At 40.6% G+C, this 13,821-nt stretch overlaps 1 protein-coding gene across 1 annotated transcript; it reads left to right on the plus strand.

Annotated features, from left to right (window-relative positions):
- Positions 1-1,934: 1,934 nt before the first annotated feature.
- On the plus strand, positions 1,935-3,488 carry IQCF2 (IQ motif containing F2). Its single transcript, XM_077129122.1, has 3 exons — positions 1,935-2,066; positions 2,251-2,340; positions 3,065-3,488. The coding sequence occupies exons 1-3, from the start codon at positions 2,049-2,051 to the stop codon at positions 3,446-3,448; spliced, it is 492 nt and encodes a 163-aa protein (XP_076985237.1). The 5' UTR covers positions 1,935-2,048; the 3' UTR covers positions 3,449-3,488.
- Positions 3,489-13,821: the final 10,333 nt, after the last annotated feature.

A 13,821-nucleotide genomic window follows, 5' to 3' on the forward strand; every position in this document is an offset into this window, starting at 1 on the left:
TGTTTGACAATTGTATGGTAAAGGCTTTATGTAAAGAATACCTAAAGAACACATACAGCTCAATTATAACACAAAAAAGAAGACAATTTAAAAATGAGCAAAGAACTGTGTATGTTGGACTCTGCCACAGACCAATCCTCTTGTTTGGCAACTTCAGTTTGTTTGTAATGCCCTGACATGTTGCATTTTCCCTATTTGGATGAAAAAGCTTCTGCCTTAAACAGCAAAAACAAAAAACAACAAACAAACAAAAACAGCAATAAAAGGATTTGAATAGAATTTCTCCAAAGATACAGAAATAGCTAATAAGCACATGTAGTAATGATGGACATCACTAGTCATAAAGACAATGAAAAACAAATCTACAGTGACGTAGTTCTTCATTCCCAGTAGAATTATGATGATCAAAAAGTCAGAAAATATCAAGTGTTATTGAGGGTGTGCTAATGGAAATGTAAAATCATGCAGTCACTTTGGAAAACTGTTAGTTCCTAAAATGGTTAGACATTTACCATATGACCCAGAAATTCCACTCTTAGTATATAACCAAGAGAAATGAACACATGTCCACACAAAGAACTCATATAAGAATGTTCACAGCAGTGTTAATCATAATATGCAAGGTTGAGAGAACCCAAATGTCCATCATTGGATAAATGGGTAGACAGAATGTGGTATATCCATAGAATGGAATCTTATTTGGCCATAAAAACGTATGAAGAACTGATCCATGGTTCATCCTTTAAAATATTATGCTAAATGAAAGGAGCCTTAACACTAAAGCAAATCTCCAGAGACTAAAAGTAAATTTGTGGTTGTTTATGGTCAGGGAGGAAGGGAAGGTTGAGTGGAATAGCTAAGTGATATGGGGTTTCTTTCTGAGGTTTTGGAATGCTCCAAAAGTGACTGTGGTGATAGTTGTACAACCTAATGAAAATATCAAAACCCACTGAATGTACACTTTAAAAGGTGAGTTTAATGGAATGTGAATCATACCTCAAAAAACTTTACAGACAGAACTTTAGAACCTTATAGAAAGACATGAAGGAATTTCTCTTTAAAAAAGGAGGTGTTATCCATGTTCTTAGAAGGAAGGTCTCAATATCACAAAGATTGCCCTTCTCCCCAAGGTAAAGGCACTACTGTCAAAACCTCCAGGATTCTTCATGGAATTAACACTGGCACTGTGAAATGTGAAATGGAAGTATCTATCTTTTATAATAGCTTTAAATAGTTTGTCACATTAAAAAACCCTGAATTTATAAGTTATTTAGAATTCAGATGTGAATCTACAAGTTCCGATGCCTTATTTATGGATTTTTAATAGCTGTCTCAATTTGTTGAGTTTTACACATTTTGTATTTTGCATTCTGCTAGGAAGTACTTTCCTCCTGGTTTCCAAATTTATAATATTCTCAAGTCTATTTTAACCTTTCATTGGTTATTAAGACTTTTTCATTCCACATTAACTTGCTCTCTTTCTCTCTGCTCAGATTCATGAAGCTTTACCTTTAACATCTTTTAAATGGACTTTTCCACTCTCAGTTTTGTTTTCTATTTCATTCACTCAAGTTTTTTTGTGTTTATTTTCCCAAATCCCAGATTTATCTGGCTTATTTGTTTCTTTTTTTTTCTAATTTAAGGCGTGCTAAGATACTGGAACTTGAGTTGAAGAAAGAAAGTGCTTAAATCTGAGAAGACAGTGGAGAGCTGCGTGGGGACATCTGGCCTTATCCTTCCTGCTTTTCCAGTGACCGAATGAAAAAGGGCTGTGAGGTCCTCACCAGGGGAGAACCCTGGTGGAGAAAGGCACCCAAGGGCCCCATGTTTCCACCCTGGGTCCTGGCACATCTCTGACATGAGGGAAGTAGACAGGTATTACAAGTTCCTGCAGTTTGTTTCTGAGGAAGATGTACTGTGTGAGGGTGTCCTAATCTCTATGTCATAGGTGTGATTGTTAACTCATAGCTCTTACCCTCACTCATCTTGTTCATGCCAGACCTAGGAAACCAGAGAAATCAAGGCGATTAAACCATCTAAGACAAGCCATGGGGATTCGATTTTGTGTAAGAAACATGGCCAGATGTGCTAGGGAGTGGGAAGTGGGTAAGGAGTGGGTGGGAATCATGCTGGACTTTATAGGTCTTGGGAAATGAAGGCATTCTAAGGCAGGGGTGCCTTTGTTTGGCGTACAGAGAAATAGCAGTCTTAATTCAGCCATGCAGTTCTCCTTATATTCTCATTATATAGGTTGACGGCAATTTAATTCTAGTAGAAATAGAGGACTTTGAAGAAACAGTAGAATGGCAACAGATATTGAAGGAGAAAGAAAGGAAAAAGGTATGTAGAATCTCCATGTAGTTAAGAGAAATGCAGAACCTTAACATCTGTGTCCTGAGGGTGTGGGATTGTTTCCAAAAGAGTTGTCTCAATAAGGCTCAGTTCCCTGTTCTCTCTCTCTCAGCCTGAGATCTCTAGGTCTGGGTGTAACCATGATATGAAGAGTGATTATTGAAAATAAAAGATATCAACAAAGTATGGGGCCAGGAAGTGAGAATGTGGGGTCTCTGAGATAGAGTAGAATATTCAAAATAGGAGAAGGCTGGGAGTAGATTACAGGGCGAGGGTGCTGAAAACCCACCAGAGTATCGATATACATTGTTGTGGCCAAGAGAAGTCAGCCACTGGTGGTTTGGGACTGGAATTAATGAGAATAACTAGTCAACACCACTATAGTCAACACCACTCTAAGGCTGACCCTCCCAAACTCAATGAGCTCTGAAGAGGTGGCATGTGACTAACAAAGTCCCTCCCTTCCCTAATGCTCCCTTGTCCTCACTGTTTTTACCTTGATCAATGCGCCTGTGAGGTAGTTGTAACTCTGAGGGCAAAGGTGACAAGTCCATAGTGACAGAAGCGAGTCACCTCCCTTATCTCCTGGGCCTACGTCAGGGTCCAGCTAACTCAGTTCCTGAACTCTCAGAAGAAGAACAGGTTAAATCAGGCCCCTTTCTGGAGGTTGGTATGGGACGTTCTCTGAGTGGCCCCTCTTATCTCTGCATAGAAAAAATTGATGAAAAGAGAAAAGGCAGCCGTAGTGATCCAGGCCTGGTGGCGTGGGACCCTGGTGCGCCGGACACTGCTGCACGCGGCCCTCAGGGCCTGGATTATTCAGGGCTGGTGGAGGCTGATAATGGTGAAGCTCCTGGAGAAGAAACGGCGTGCGGCCCTGATTGCCTATGCAGAGAAGGAACGGGCGGTGGTCAAGCTGCAGTCTTTGGTCCGTATGTGGCGCATCCACTGGAGATACTGCCAGGTGCTCAAAGCCATCTACGTCATTCAGGGCCACTGGCAATGCCACACCTGCCAGACTTGTGCTTTCCTCCGGGGCCAATGTGTGGTCACAGCCACTCATATGCAGTTCCACATTGAGATCACCAACCCCTAAATGCTCATATCTTCTGTCCGCATTAAAGGTCTAACCTGGTCTGGTATGTCTCATGGGCTCCCCAATCCCCTGGGATTCTTGGGACTTAGGCTTTGCTATTTCCTCTATTCCCTGGAAAGGAGTTTCAGTGAGATTTGTCCCCTGTACCCATCGACCCTGCTCTGGACTGGCAATGGCCATATATTACTCACCCAAAACAAAACTGAGGCCCTGGTCTGCTCTGACATATGGCAGTGCCAGAGGTCCAAGTTCCAAGTCCTGGCTGCATCCCTGTGTTGCAACTGGGAGCTGTGAGACAGGTGGGATGCACCTCTCTCGGCACCTCTCATGTGAGAATGAATTCTGAGGTACTGCTCTGTCAGCCTGGGGCCTGAGGTCAGGTGGAGCTCTGAAATATCTCCCTTTCCTCTTTGGCAAGAACCTGGAATGAATTCCAACAATTGGCTGACTCTTCTGGGAGCAATGCAATGCAGCCACAGACAAAGGGGTAGAGGTTGACCTAAGTGGTGGGTGTGGCTGGGGATGTAGATGGGTAGGTGATGGCCCTGGGCACTAGTGAAAAACAGAAATTCGGGATACCTCAACTCTGTCTCCACAATTCTGTCATCAGAACTCCTCCCCTGAAAGGCTGTGTTACAAACAGGGCTCCCTCTGATATTACCCACACTCTTCTCTTATCTCTATTCTTGGTAAGTTTATCATTAGCCAAAATGCCTCCACTAATCTCCTTACTTCCCACCTTTAATAAAACTTTTCTGCTCTCCTTAGTCACTCACTCCCATGGTCATTGTCCTAGTCTGCTAGCTGCCGGAACGCAATTTACCAGAAACAGAACGGCTTTTAACAAGGGGAATTTAATAAGTTGCTACTTTACAGTTCTAAGGCAGAGAAAATGTCCCAATTAAAACAAGTCTATAGAAATGTCCAATCTAAGGCAGCCAGGGAAAGATACCTTGGTTCAAGAAGGCCGAAGAAGTTCATGGTTTCTCTCTCAAGTGGAAGGGCACGTGGCAAACACAGTCAGAGTTTCTCTCATCTGGAAAGGTACATGGTGAACATGGTCAGTGTTCCTCTTATCCGGAAGGGCACATGGCAAAGGCAGCATCATCTGCTAGCTTCTTCTCTCCTGGCTTCCTGTTTCATGAAGCTCCCCAGGAGGCATTTTCCTTCCTTATCTCCAAAGTTCTCTGGCTGGTGGACCCTGCTTCTTGTGGCTATCATTCTGCTCTGCTCTCTTTGAATCTCTCTTTCTCCAAAATGTTTCCTCTTTTATAGGATTCCCATAAACTAATCCAGACCCACCCAAACGGGTGGAGATATGTCGTCACCTAATCCAGTTTAACAACCACTCTTGATTAAATCAGACCACCAGGATTTAATGATGATCTAATTATAGTCTCAAACATACAGTACTGAGTAGGGATTAGAAGAAACGGCTGCCTTTACAAAATGGGATTAGGAATAAAACATGGCTTTTCTAGGGTACATATATCATTTCAAATCAGCAAAGTCATACTATGCAGTACTGTTCAATAGAACTTTCTGTGATGATGGAAATGTTATTTTTGGGGGTTGTTAATTTGGTGGTCACTAGACACACATGGCTGCAGAGCACTTGATATGTGGCTACTGTTACTATAGCTGCTAGTGGACAGTGTGGCTCTAGACCTCACTATTACCATTATTGTTCTATTGCCAAAATTCCTTTTTCTACTATTCCATTCTCTGATTCCTTCTTTCTTTCTTTCCAGTAAACCTTTCTAATATGTCCAATCAAATATTTCTTTGGATATGATGAGATTTTCCAATCTATTGCTCCTTCCAATTTTTTTTGACAACCATCACTCTTAACATACTCTTGCCTATTCTTTACCCAGTTCAGATTCCATATAATCATTCCCTTGCACAACTTTTCTGCCCTTGGATCTTCCTCTCTCTCTTGGCAAAATGTGCAGTATCAACCTACCATCTTCCTACTCTCTGCCTGCAGAATAACCGAGCATGGCTGGAACAAAACAAGCAGCCATGATGCATGGTCTGAGATTATATTCATGAGTGCACACCTCAACTGGAAAATTTCCCCAGTGAATTTCTCTGGTATGTTCCCATTTCCATTTCCACCTCCTCTCCAAATGTTCAACTTCATTTCTTTTCCACTTAAACTCAGCTGATGATGTCATCACACACTTAACTGAGGAAATAAGAGAAGACTAGACCCCCATATTCCCACCACCTCATTCTCTATTCCAGCTGCAGATGGACCACACTTGCTGCCTTCGTCCAGGTGAAATGAATGAAGGGTCTTTCCCACATTTAAGGCCAACCCTGCACTACCCTGCTGCCTTATCACAGTCTTTGACCCAGCATTCCTAATCCTCTATCCACATTATCAATATCAATCTCTTCCAACTTTAGAATTACTTCCTTGACCAATTCCTGTTTCAGATCTTTGCTCTTCCTCATAACAGAACATGCTGTCATTGTTCCCACTTCTGTTCCTCTAATTTTCTCCTCAATCTATTCCAATCACCCTGTCTCTCCCACTCCACTCAGACTACACTGATCAACATCACCAATATTCCAACTGGGCAAATCCAATGATCACATTTCTGTTCTTACCTCTGCTCTATAGAGTTGACTTTAGCCTCCTCAGAAACGCATTAAGAAAAAAATCAAGTAACAGAAATCACGTAATTTAATCCACAATCACATTAATATATCTTCACTAGATGAGGACTGTTCTAGTTTGCAAGCTGCTGGAATGCGATATACCAGAAACAAAACAGCTTTTAAAAAGGGGAATTTATTAAGCTGCAAGTTTACAGCTCTAAGGCCATGAAAATGTCCAAATTAAGGCACCAACAAGAAGTTGCCTTCACTCAAGAAAGGCTGATGGAGTTCAGGGTTTCTCTCTCAGCTGGAAGGGCACATGGCAACATCTGCTCGCTTTCTCTACCGGTGTCTTGTTTCATGAAGCTCCCCTGGGGGCGTTTTACTTCATCTCCAAGAGTCTCTGGCTGCATGGATTCTAAAGTTTTTTCCAAAATGGTTCCCTCTTAAACGGCTGCTGTAAGCAACCCCACCTTGAATGGGTAGAGACACATCTCCATGGAAACCATCTAGTCAAAAGTTACTACCCACAACTGGGTGGGTCACATCTCCATGGATAATCAAAAAGTTCCCACCTAGCAATATTGAATGAGAATTAAAGAACACGGCTTTTCTGGGTACACAATAGATTCAAATCAGCACAAGTACCTTGTAAAAATAAACTGTGATATTATCATATCTTTGAACAGTAACTTTTAATATCACAGACTATGTATATGGATCTAATAACTGAGCTTTAAAATATGTAATACAGAGTTCTTCCATGACCTTTTGTATCCACTACCCCATCACCAGACCCTACCAGCTAATGATCTATATTTTCTCTCTTTTCATTTTTTTTTTCAATGTGTTATATAAGAGGAATAATAATGTGTAACTTTTGAGTCTGGCTTCTTTCACTTAGCATCTGAGATTTCTCTATGGTCTTATGTGCATTGATTCATTAGTTTTTGTTGCAGAGTAGTATTCCATTATATGGTTGTACCAGAGCTTTTTTATCCACCCACCAGTTGAAAGATACTGCAGTTGATTCCATTTTGGGGTGATTACAAGTGAAATCCCTAAGTATATTTGTGTACAGTTTTTTTTTTTTTGTATAAACATAAGTTTTCGTTTGACTAGTTTTAAAAACCTAGGAGGGGGAGATTTTGTTCCTGGCACAAGATGATGCCAACTCACTTTTCCCTCATTCTTCCCTCTAAATACAACTACATGCTCTAAAAACAATAGTATGAGTTCTTTGGGTTTTCTTTTTACCTTTTATATCGCTCATACTGGGAAACAGGGAGGCTTGCAACCTAAACTACAAACAGATACAAGGAAAACAAAACAAACAAACAAAAGTCTGTTCTCTCTGACCAAAGGAAGGTCATGTCCAGTAGGGACTAAGCAGGAAGATGCACATCTAAGGGCAGCAGTAGGTATCATCTGACTACATCAGTGACTAAAGTAGGTCAGCCAACCCATCCCATGTTCTACACCTGCCAGCAGGGGCCCACAGTAGCAGCAATGGTGAACTGTTCTCCATCTCCTACCTCTTCTTGGCACATGGCTCAGTCTATCCTCAGCAATAGTAATGGCAGAATCCAGGTAGTACAACCCATCTCCTATTCTACACCAGGTGGCAGCAGGCAGGAGCCCCTCTCCTACCTCTCAGCCCCAGCAGAGCCAGTGTCTCCTAGTACTCCACTCAGTAGCAGGAGGTGACCAGACCCAGAGTCTCATGGCCCTCTATCCACTATGGATCCAGGATAGGTGTTTCATGGCCTTCCAGCCAACAGACAAGGGAGGCCAAAGCTGGCACTTCCTCCAAAGAACACTAGCAGATATAGAGTGGGAAACACATTGGCACTGACTGGAGACAGGCTATGGGAACGTCTCTCCATCCTCAAAGTTCAGAGAACCCCACCCCCCAGTTAGGGACACTACATGGCTTAGGGAAGTGACTTCTGCCTCTCACGTGGCACAAGAGGGATCCAGAGTGAGCTCAAGAGGATCCAGAAGAATGAAGCATACTTGGATAGCATTGAAAGGTCTCAGAAGTGTAAATTACCATTGGAACCATAGCCTACATAAGAAGGTCAGAATGTCACATGTTAAACCTGAGTAGGAAGCTGCCTGGCAAAACAGAAGATTTAAATAGCATCAATGCATCTCCTTCCATAATATCCAACATGTCTTGGATACAATAGGAAATTACTCATTATACCAAGAACCAGGGAAATTATAACTTGAATGAGAAAAGCTGATCAAATGTAGCTGAATAAAATCAGATTTTGGAACAATCTGGTATAATGTTTAAAGCAAAGTGCCACCTTAAAATTGCTTCAACAGTGTTTAAAATCCCCTTGAATCAATTAGTAAAATAGAAAACCTTACCAAATAAATAGAAGCTATAAGAGAGAACCAAATTGAAATGACAGAGTTGAAAACAGCAATAGCTGACACTAAAATCTCACTAGATGGGTTCAATAGTAGAATGGAAATGATATAAGATACAATCAATGAACGTAAGGAAAGATCAATAGAAATTATTCAATCAGAACAACAGAAAGAATTATACTGAAAAACAGATGAAAACAGCCTGAGGACCATGGAATGATAACAAAAGAGCTGATATTTATATAATTGAAGTACCAGAAGGAGAGGAGAATGAATATGTGGCTAAAAAAGGATTTAAAGAAACGATGGTTGAAAATTTCCTAAATTTGTTGAAAGACATAAACTTACAGATTTAAGAAGCTAAGCAATACCCAAATAGTACAAAACCCAAAGAAACCCATCCAAGACACATCATATTTAAACTTCTGAAAACAAAAGACAAATAAAACAGTCTTGAAAGCAACCAGAGAGAAACAACGCATTACCTATAGGGACAAATAATAAAAATCTGTCTCTGGATGCCTTAGTTTGGACAGTTTTATAACTGTGACTTAAATTTGGACATTTTCACATCCTTAGAACTGTAAACTTGCAACTTAATAAATTCCCTTTTTAAAAGCTGTTCCACTTCTGGTATATTGCATTCTGACAGCTTTTACAAACTAAAAGAGGAATGAAGGGAAAATAACGATATTATCAGGCAAAGGAAAACTAGGAGAATTTGTCGCAAGCAGACAAACCCTTGAAGAATAGCTAAAGGAAACTCTCTAAACAGAAAGGAAATAATAACAGAAGAAAGCTTTGAACATTAGGAAATAAACAGCAACGAAATTGATAAAATTAGGGGCAAATGTAATAGAGTATGCTTCTCCTCATGAGTTTCTTAAACATAAATTGATCCTAGAAGCAAACTTTAAAATAATTTGTTATTATGGAGCTCAATATACAGGGAGGAACACTTGAGACAATTATATTCTTAAAATGAGAGAGCGAAGGAACATAAATGGAAGTTAGGTTTCAAAACTTCACTAGAAGTAATAAAATTTCAATACCAAAGGGACTGGATACATTATAGATCTACATTGTAATATCAAGAAGAACCACTAAGAAAAATATACAAAGTGATACAGTAAAAAGGAAATAAATTCTAAGAGATGGAATTTAAAAAACTGTTAAGTAGTCTGAAGTAAGGCAAATAAAGAAAAATGGGAAAGAGAAACAGGAAGCAAAAAGAAAAATTAAAAAATGGCAGACTTAAGTCCTAACATATCAATAATTTAAATGTAAATGGTTTAAATACATCTATTAAAAGACAGATTGGCAGAGTGGATGAAAAAGTGTGGCCAACTGTATGCTTGTCTAGGAGAATCTCTCTTCAAACATAAAATAGGTAGACTGAAAATAAAATTATATAAAAAGATATCATGTTAACAATAATTTTTAAAAATTTTTTTTATTAATCAAAAAAAAGAAAAGAAGTTAACACAACATTTAGAAATCATTCCATTCTACACATGCACTCAGTAATTCTTAGTATCATCACATAGATGTATGATCATCATTTCTTAGTACATTTGCATCAATTTAGGAAAAGAACTAGCAAAACAGCAGAAAAAGATATAGAATGTTAATATAGAGAAGAGAATTAAGATAATAATACTAATAAAAAAAATATATATATATATAAAGGAAAAAGAAAAAAAACAAAAGATACAAACAAACAAACAAAAAACGATATTTCAGGTGCAGCTTCATTCAGTGTTCCAACATAGTTACATTACACTTAGGTATTATTGTGCTGTCCATTTTTGAGTTTTTGTATCTAGTCCTGTTGCACAGTCTGTATCCCTTCAGCTCCAATTACCCATTATCTTACCCTGTTTCTAACTCCTGCTGGTCTCTGTTACCAATGATATATTCCAAGCTGATTCTCGAATGTCGGTTCACCAGTGGGACCATACAGTATTTGTCCTTTAGTTTTTGGCTAGACTCACTCAGCATAATGTTCTCTAGGTCCATCCATGTTATTACATGCTTCATAAGTTTAGTCTGTCTTAAAGCTGCATAATATTCCATCATAGGTATACACCACAGTTTGTTTAGCCACTCGTCTGTTGATGGACATTTTGGCTGTTTCCATCTCTTTGCAATTGTAGATAATGCTGCTATAAACACTGGTGTGCAAATGTCCGTCTGTGTCTTTGCCCTTAAGTCCTTTGAGTAGATACCTAGCAGTGGTATTGCTGGGTCGTAATCCATTCTGCCAGTCTATGTCTTTCGATTGGGAAATTCAGTCCATTAACTTTTAGTGTTATTACTGTTTGGATAATATTTTCCTCTACCATTTTGGCTTTTGTATTATATATATCATATCTGATTTTCCTTCTTTCTACACTCTTCTCCATACCTCTCTCTTCTGTCTTTTCATATCTGACTCTAGTGCTCCCTTTAGTATTTCTTGCAGAGCTGGTCTCTTGGTCACAAATTCTCTCAGTGACTTTTTGTCTATAAATGTTTTAATTTCTCCTTCATTTTTGAAGGACAATTTTGCTGGATATAGAAGTCTTGGTTGGCAGTTTTTCTCTTTTAGTAATTTAAATATATCGTCCCACTGTCTTCTAGCTTCCATGGTTTCTGCTTTGAGAAGTCTACACATAGTCTTATTGGGTTTCCCTTGTATGTGACAGATTGTTTTTCTCTTGCTGCTTTCAAGATCCTCTCTTTCTCTTTGACCTCTGACATTCTAACTAGTAAGTGTCTTGGAGAAAGCCTATTTGGGTCTATTCTCTTTGGGGTGCGCTGCACTTCTTGGATCTGCAAATTTAGGTCTTTCATAAGAGTTGGGAAATTTTCAGTGATAATTTCTTCCATTAGTTTTTCTCCTCCTTTTTCTTTCTCTTCTCCTTCTGGGACACCCACAACACGTATATTTGTGCGCTTCATATTGTCATTCAGTTCCCTGATCCCCTGCTCAAGTTTTCCCATTCTTTTCCCTATAGTTTCTGTTTCTTTTTGGAATTCAGATGTTCCATCCTCCAGTTCACTAATTGTAGCTTCTGTCTCTTTAGGTCTACCATTGTAGGTATCCATTGTTTTTTCCATTTTTTCTTCTTTGTCCTTCACCACCATAAGTTCTGTGATTTGTTTTTTCAGATTTTCTATTTCTTCTTTTTGTTCAGCCCATGTCTTCTTCATGTCCTCCCTCAATTTATTGATTTGGTTTTTGAAGAGTTTTTCCATTTCTGTTCGTATATTCAGCATTAGTTGTCTCAGCTCCTGTATCTCATTTGAACTATTGGTTTGTTCCTTTGACTGGGCCATATCTTCAATTTTCTGAGCGTGATCCATTATTTTCTGCTGGTGTCTGGGCATTTGATCAGATTTCCCTGGGTGTGGGACCCGGCTGGTTGAAAGGTTTTTCTGTGAAATCTCTGGGCTCTGGTGGCACTCGTGGCGCTCGTCTGTCTGCGGGGCCCACCAGTAAAAGATGCTGTGGCTCCTTTAACTTGCCAATCCGAATCTCGCAGTCGGTCCGGGAAACCGCGTGGAGGGGGTGTCGCCAGCCACCGCGGCTTGGGGGAGTGCCGGTCCAAATTGCCCAGCTGGCCCGAGATGCCAAGCGTGGTGGGAGGGCCCCGCTATCCAACGTTCCCAGTCAGACCGGGGAGCCACATGCGTGGAGGGGACCCCAGTCGCCAGCCGCCCTGGCCGGGAAAACGTGCGCCCCTTGGGTATCTCACCGCAGCGGATTCTCCCTGCCCGTTCAGCCGTTCCAGAATGGGTAGGCTGTCTTTTTGGTCTCTGTTGTGGCTCTGGGAGCTGTTTCGTATTGTTTCTGTTTCTTTAGTTGCTTTTCTGGAGGAGGAACTAAGACCCGCGCGTCTTACTAAGCCGCCATCTTCTCTGGAAGTCTAAATTCCCCTTTTTAAAAGCCATTCCGTTTCTGGTATATTGCATTCCAGCAGCTAGCAAACTAGAACAGACCTGTATGTGTGTCCATTAGGGCATCCCTCGCCCTGGCACTCTGGAGTCCTAGGCCTGGGCATGCTCCTCCTTGCTCTGCCTTGCAGACACAGCAGGAGTGGGAACAATTCCTCTGTCCGCCTCCAACAATAATTTTTAAAGGCAGGTATGGCTGTATTAATATAAGATAAAGTAGACTTCAGAACAAAAAATTAGTAGGGAAAAAGAGGGCTATTACATAATTATAAAAGTATCAATCTACCACGAAGAAATAGCAATCCTAACTGTGTATGCACCAAACAACAGAGCTCCAAAATACGGGAAACAAAAACTGATAGAGCTGAAGGAGAAGCAGATAAATCAACAATTACACTTGGGACTTCAACACCCACTCAGCAACTTATAGAATGACTAAACAGAGAATTAGCAAACATGTAAATGAACTGAACACCATGTCAACCAGCAGACATTTATACAATACTCCACACAACCACAGTAGAATAACTTATAATTTTCAAGTACTCTTAGAACAGTCACCAAGATAGACCACGCACTGTAAGTTGGAAATGTTTGATTAGAGTATCTCCACAGAGATACGACATACCAACTGTGGGTGTGACCTTCTGATTAGATGGAGATGTGATTCCCACCCATTCCAAGTGGGTCTTGATTAGTTTACTGGAATGCTTTCAAAAAGGAAACATTTTGGAGAAACCTCAGAAACAATAGTCCCTACAGAGGGAGACAACAGAAACTTCAGAGCAGACCTGACACTTGGAGAACAGAGACACGGATGTTCAGAGACGCTTGGAGCACAGCAGATGTCACCATGAACTGTTAAGGAAGCCAGAACTTGGAGAGAGCCAAGGGAAGCCAAGAAATGACAGCCAGCCCTGGAGAAGCACAGTGAGGAACGACCACAGGAATACAGGCTGAAAGCAATGGAACTCAGGAGCAAAGGACCAGCAAATGCCACCATGTGACTGCTCAGCTGACAGAAGTGTTCTTGACCCATCGACCTTGAATTAAGGTATCATTCCCTGGATGTTTTAGTTTGGACACTTTTATAGTCTAAGAATCGTAAATTTGTAACTTTTAAATTTCCTTTATAAATGATATTCCATTCCTTGCATATTGCAATCCAGCAGCTTGCAAACTAAGACAGCTGGGGAGGGTCAGTGCCACATGGCTCTCATCCTCTTCCTCATACCATCAGGCTCCCTGGGCACATTCCTGCCATGGGAATGACAGAAGGGCAAGAGGTTAAACAAATGGGCAAAGCCTTTAAAGCCGAGGCCAGAACTTGCACATCATTCCACCTTATTCCATTGGTCAAAACAACTCATATAGCCACGCCCAAATGTACAGGAAGATTTATCCAATCTTGTAGGAGGAGAAAGTGCAAAGTCCCATAGTAA

This window comes from Tamandua tetradactyla, chromosome 15 (genome assembly GCF_023851605.1).
Source record: "Tamandua tetradactyla isolate mTamTet1 chromosome 15, mTamTet1.pri, whole genome shotgun sequence".
NCBI lineage: Eukaryota > Metazoa > Chordata > Mammalia > Pilosa > Myrmecophagidae > Tamandua > Tamandua tetradactyla.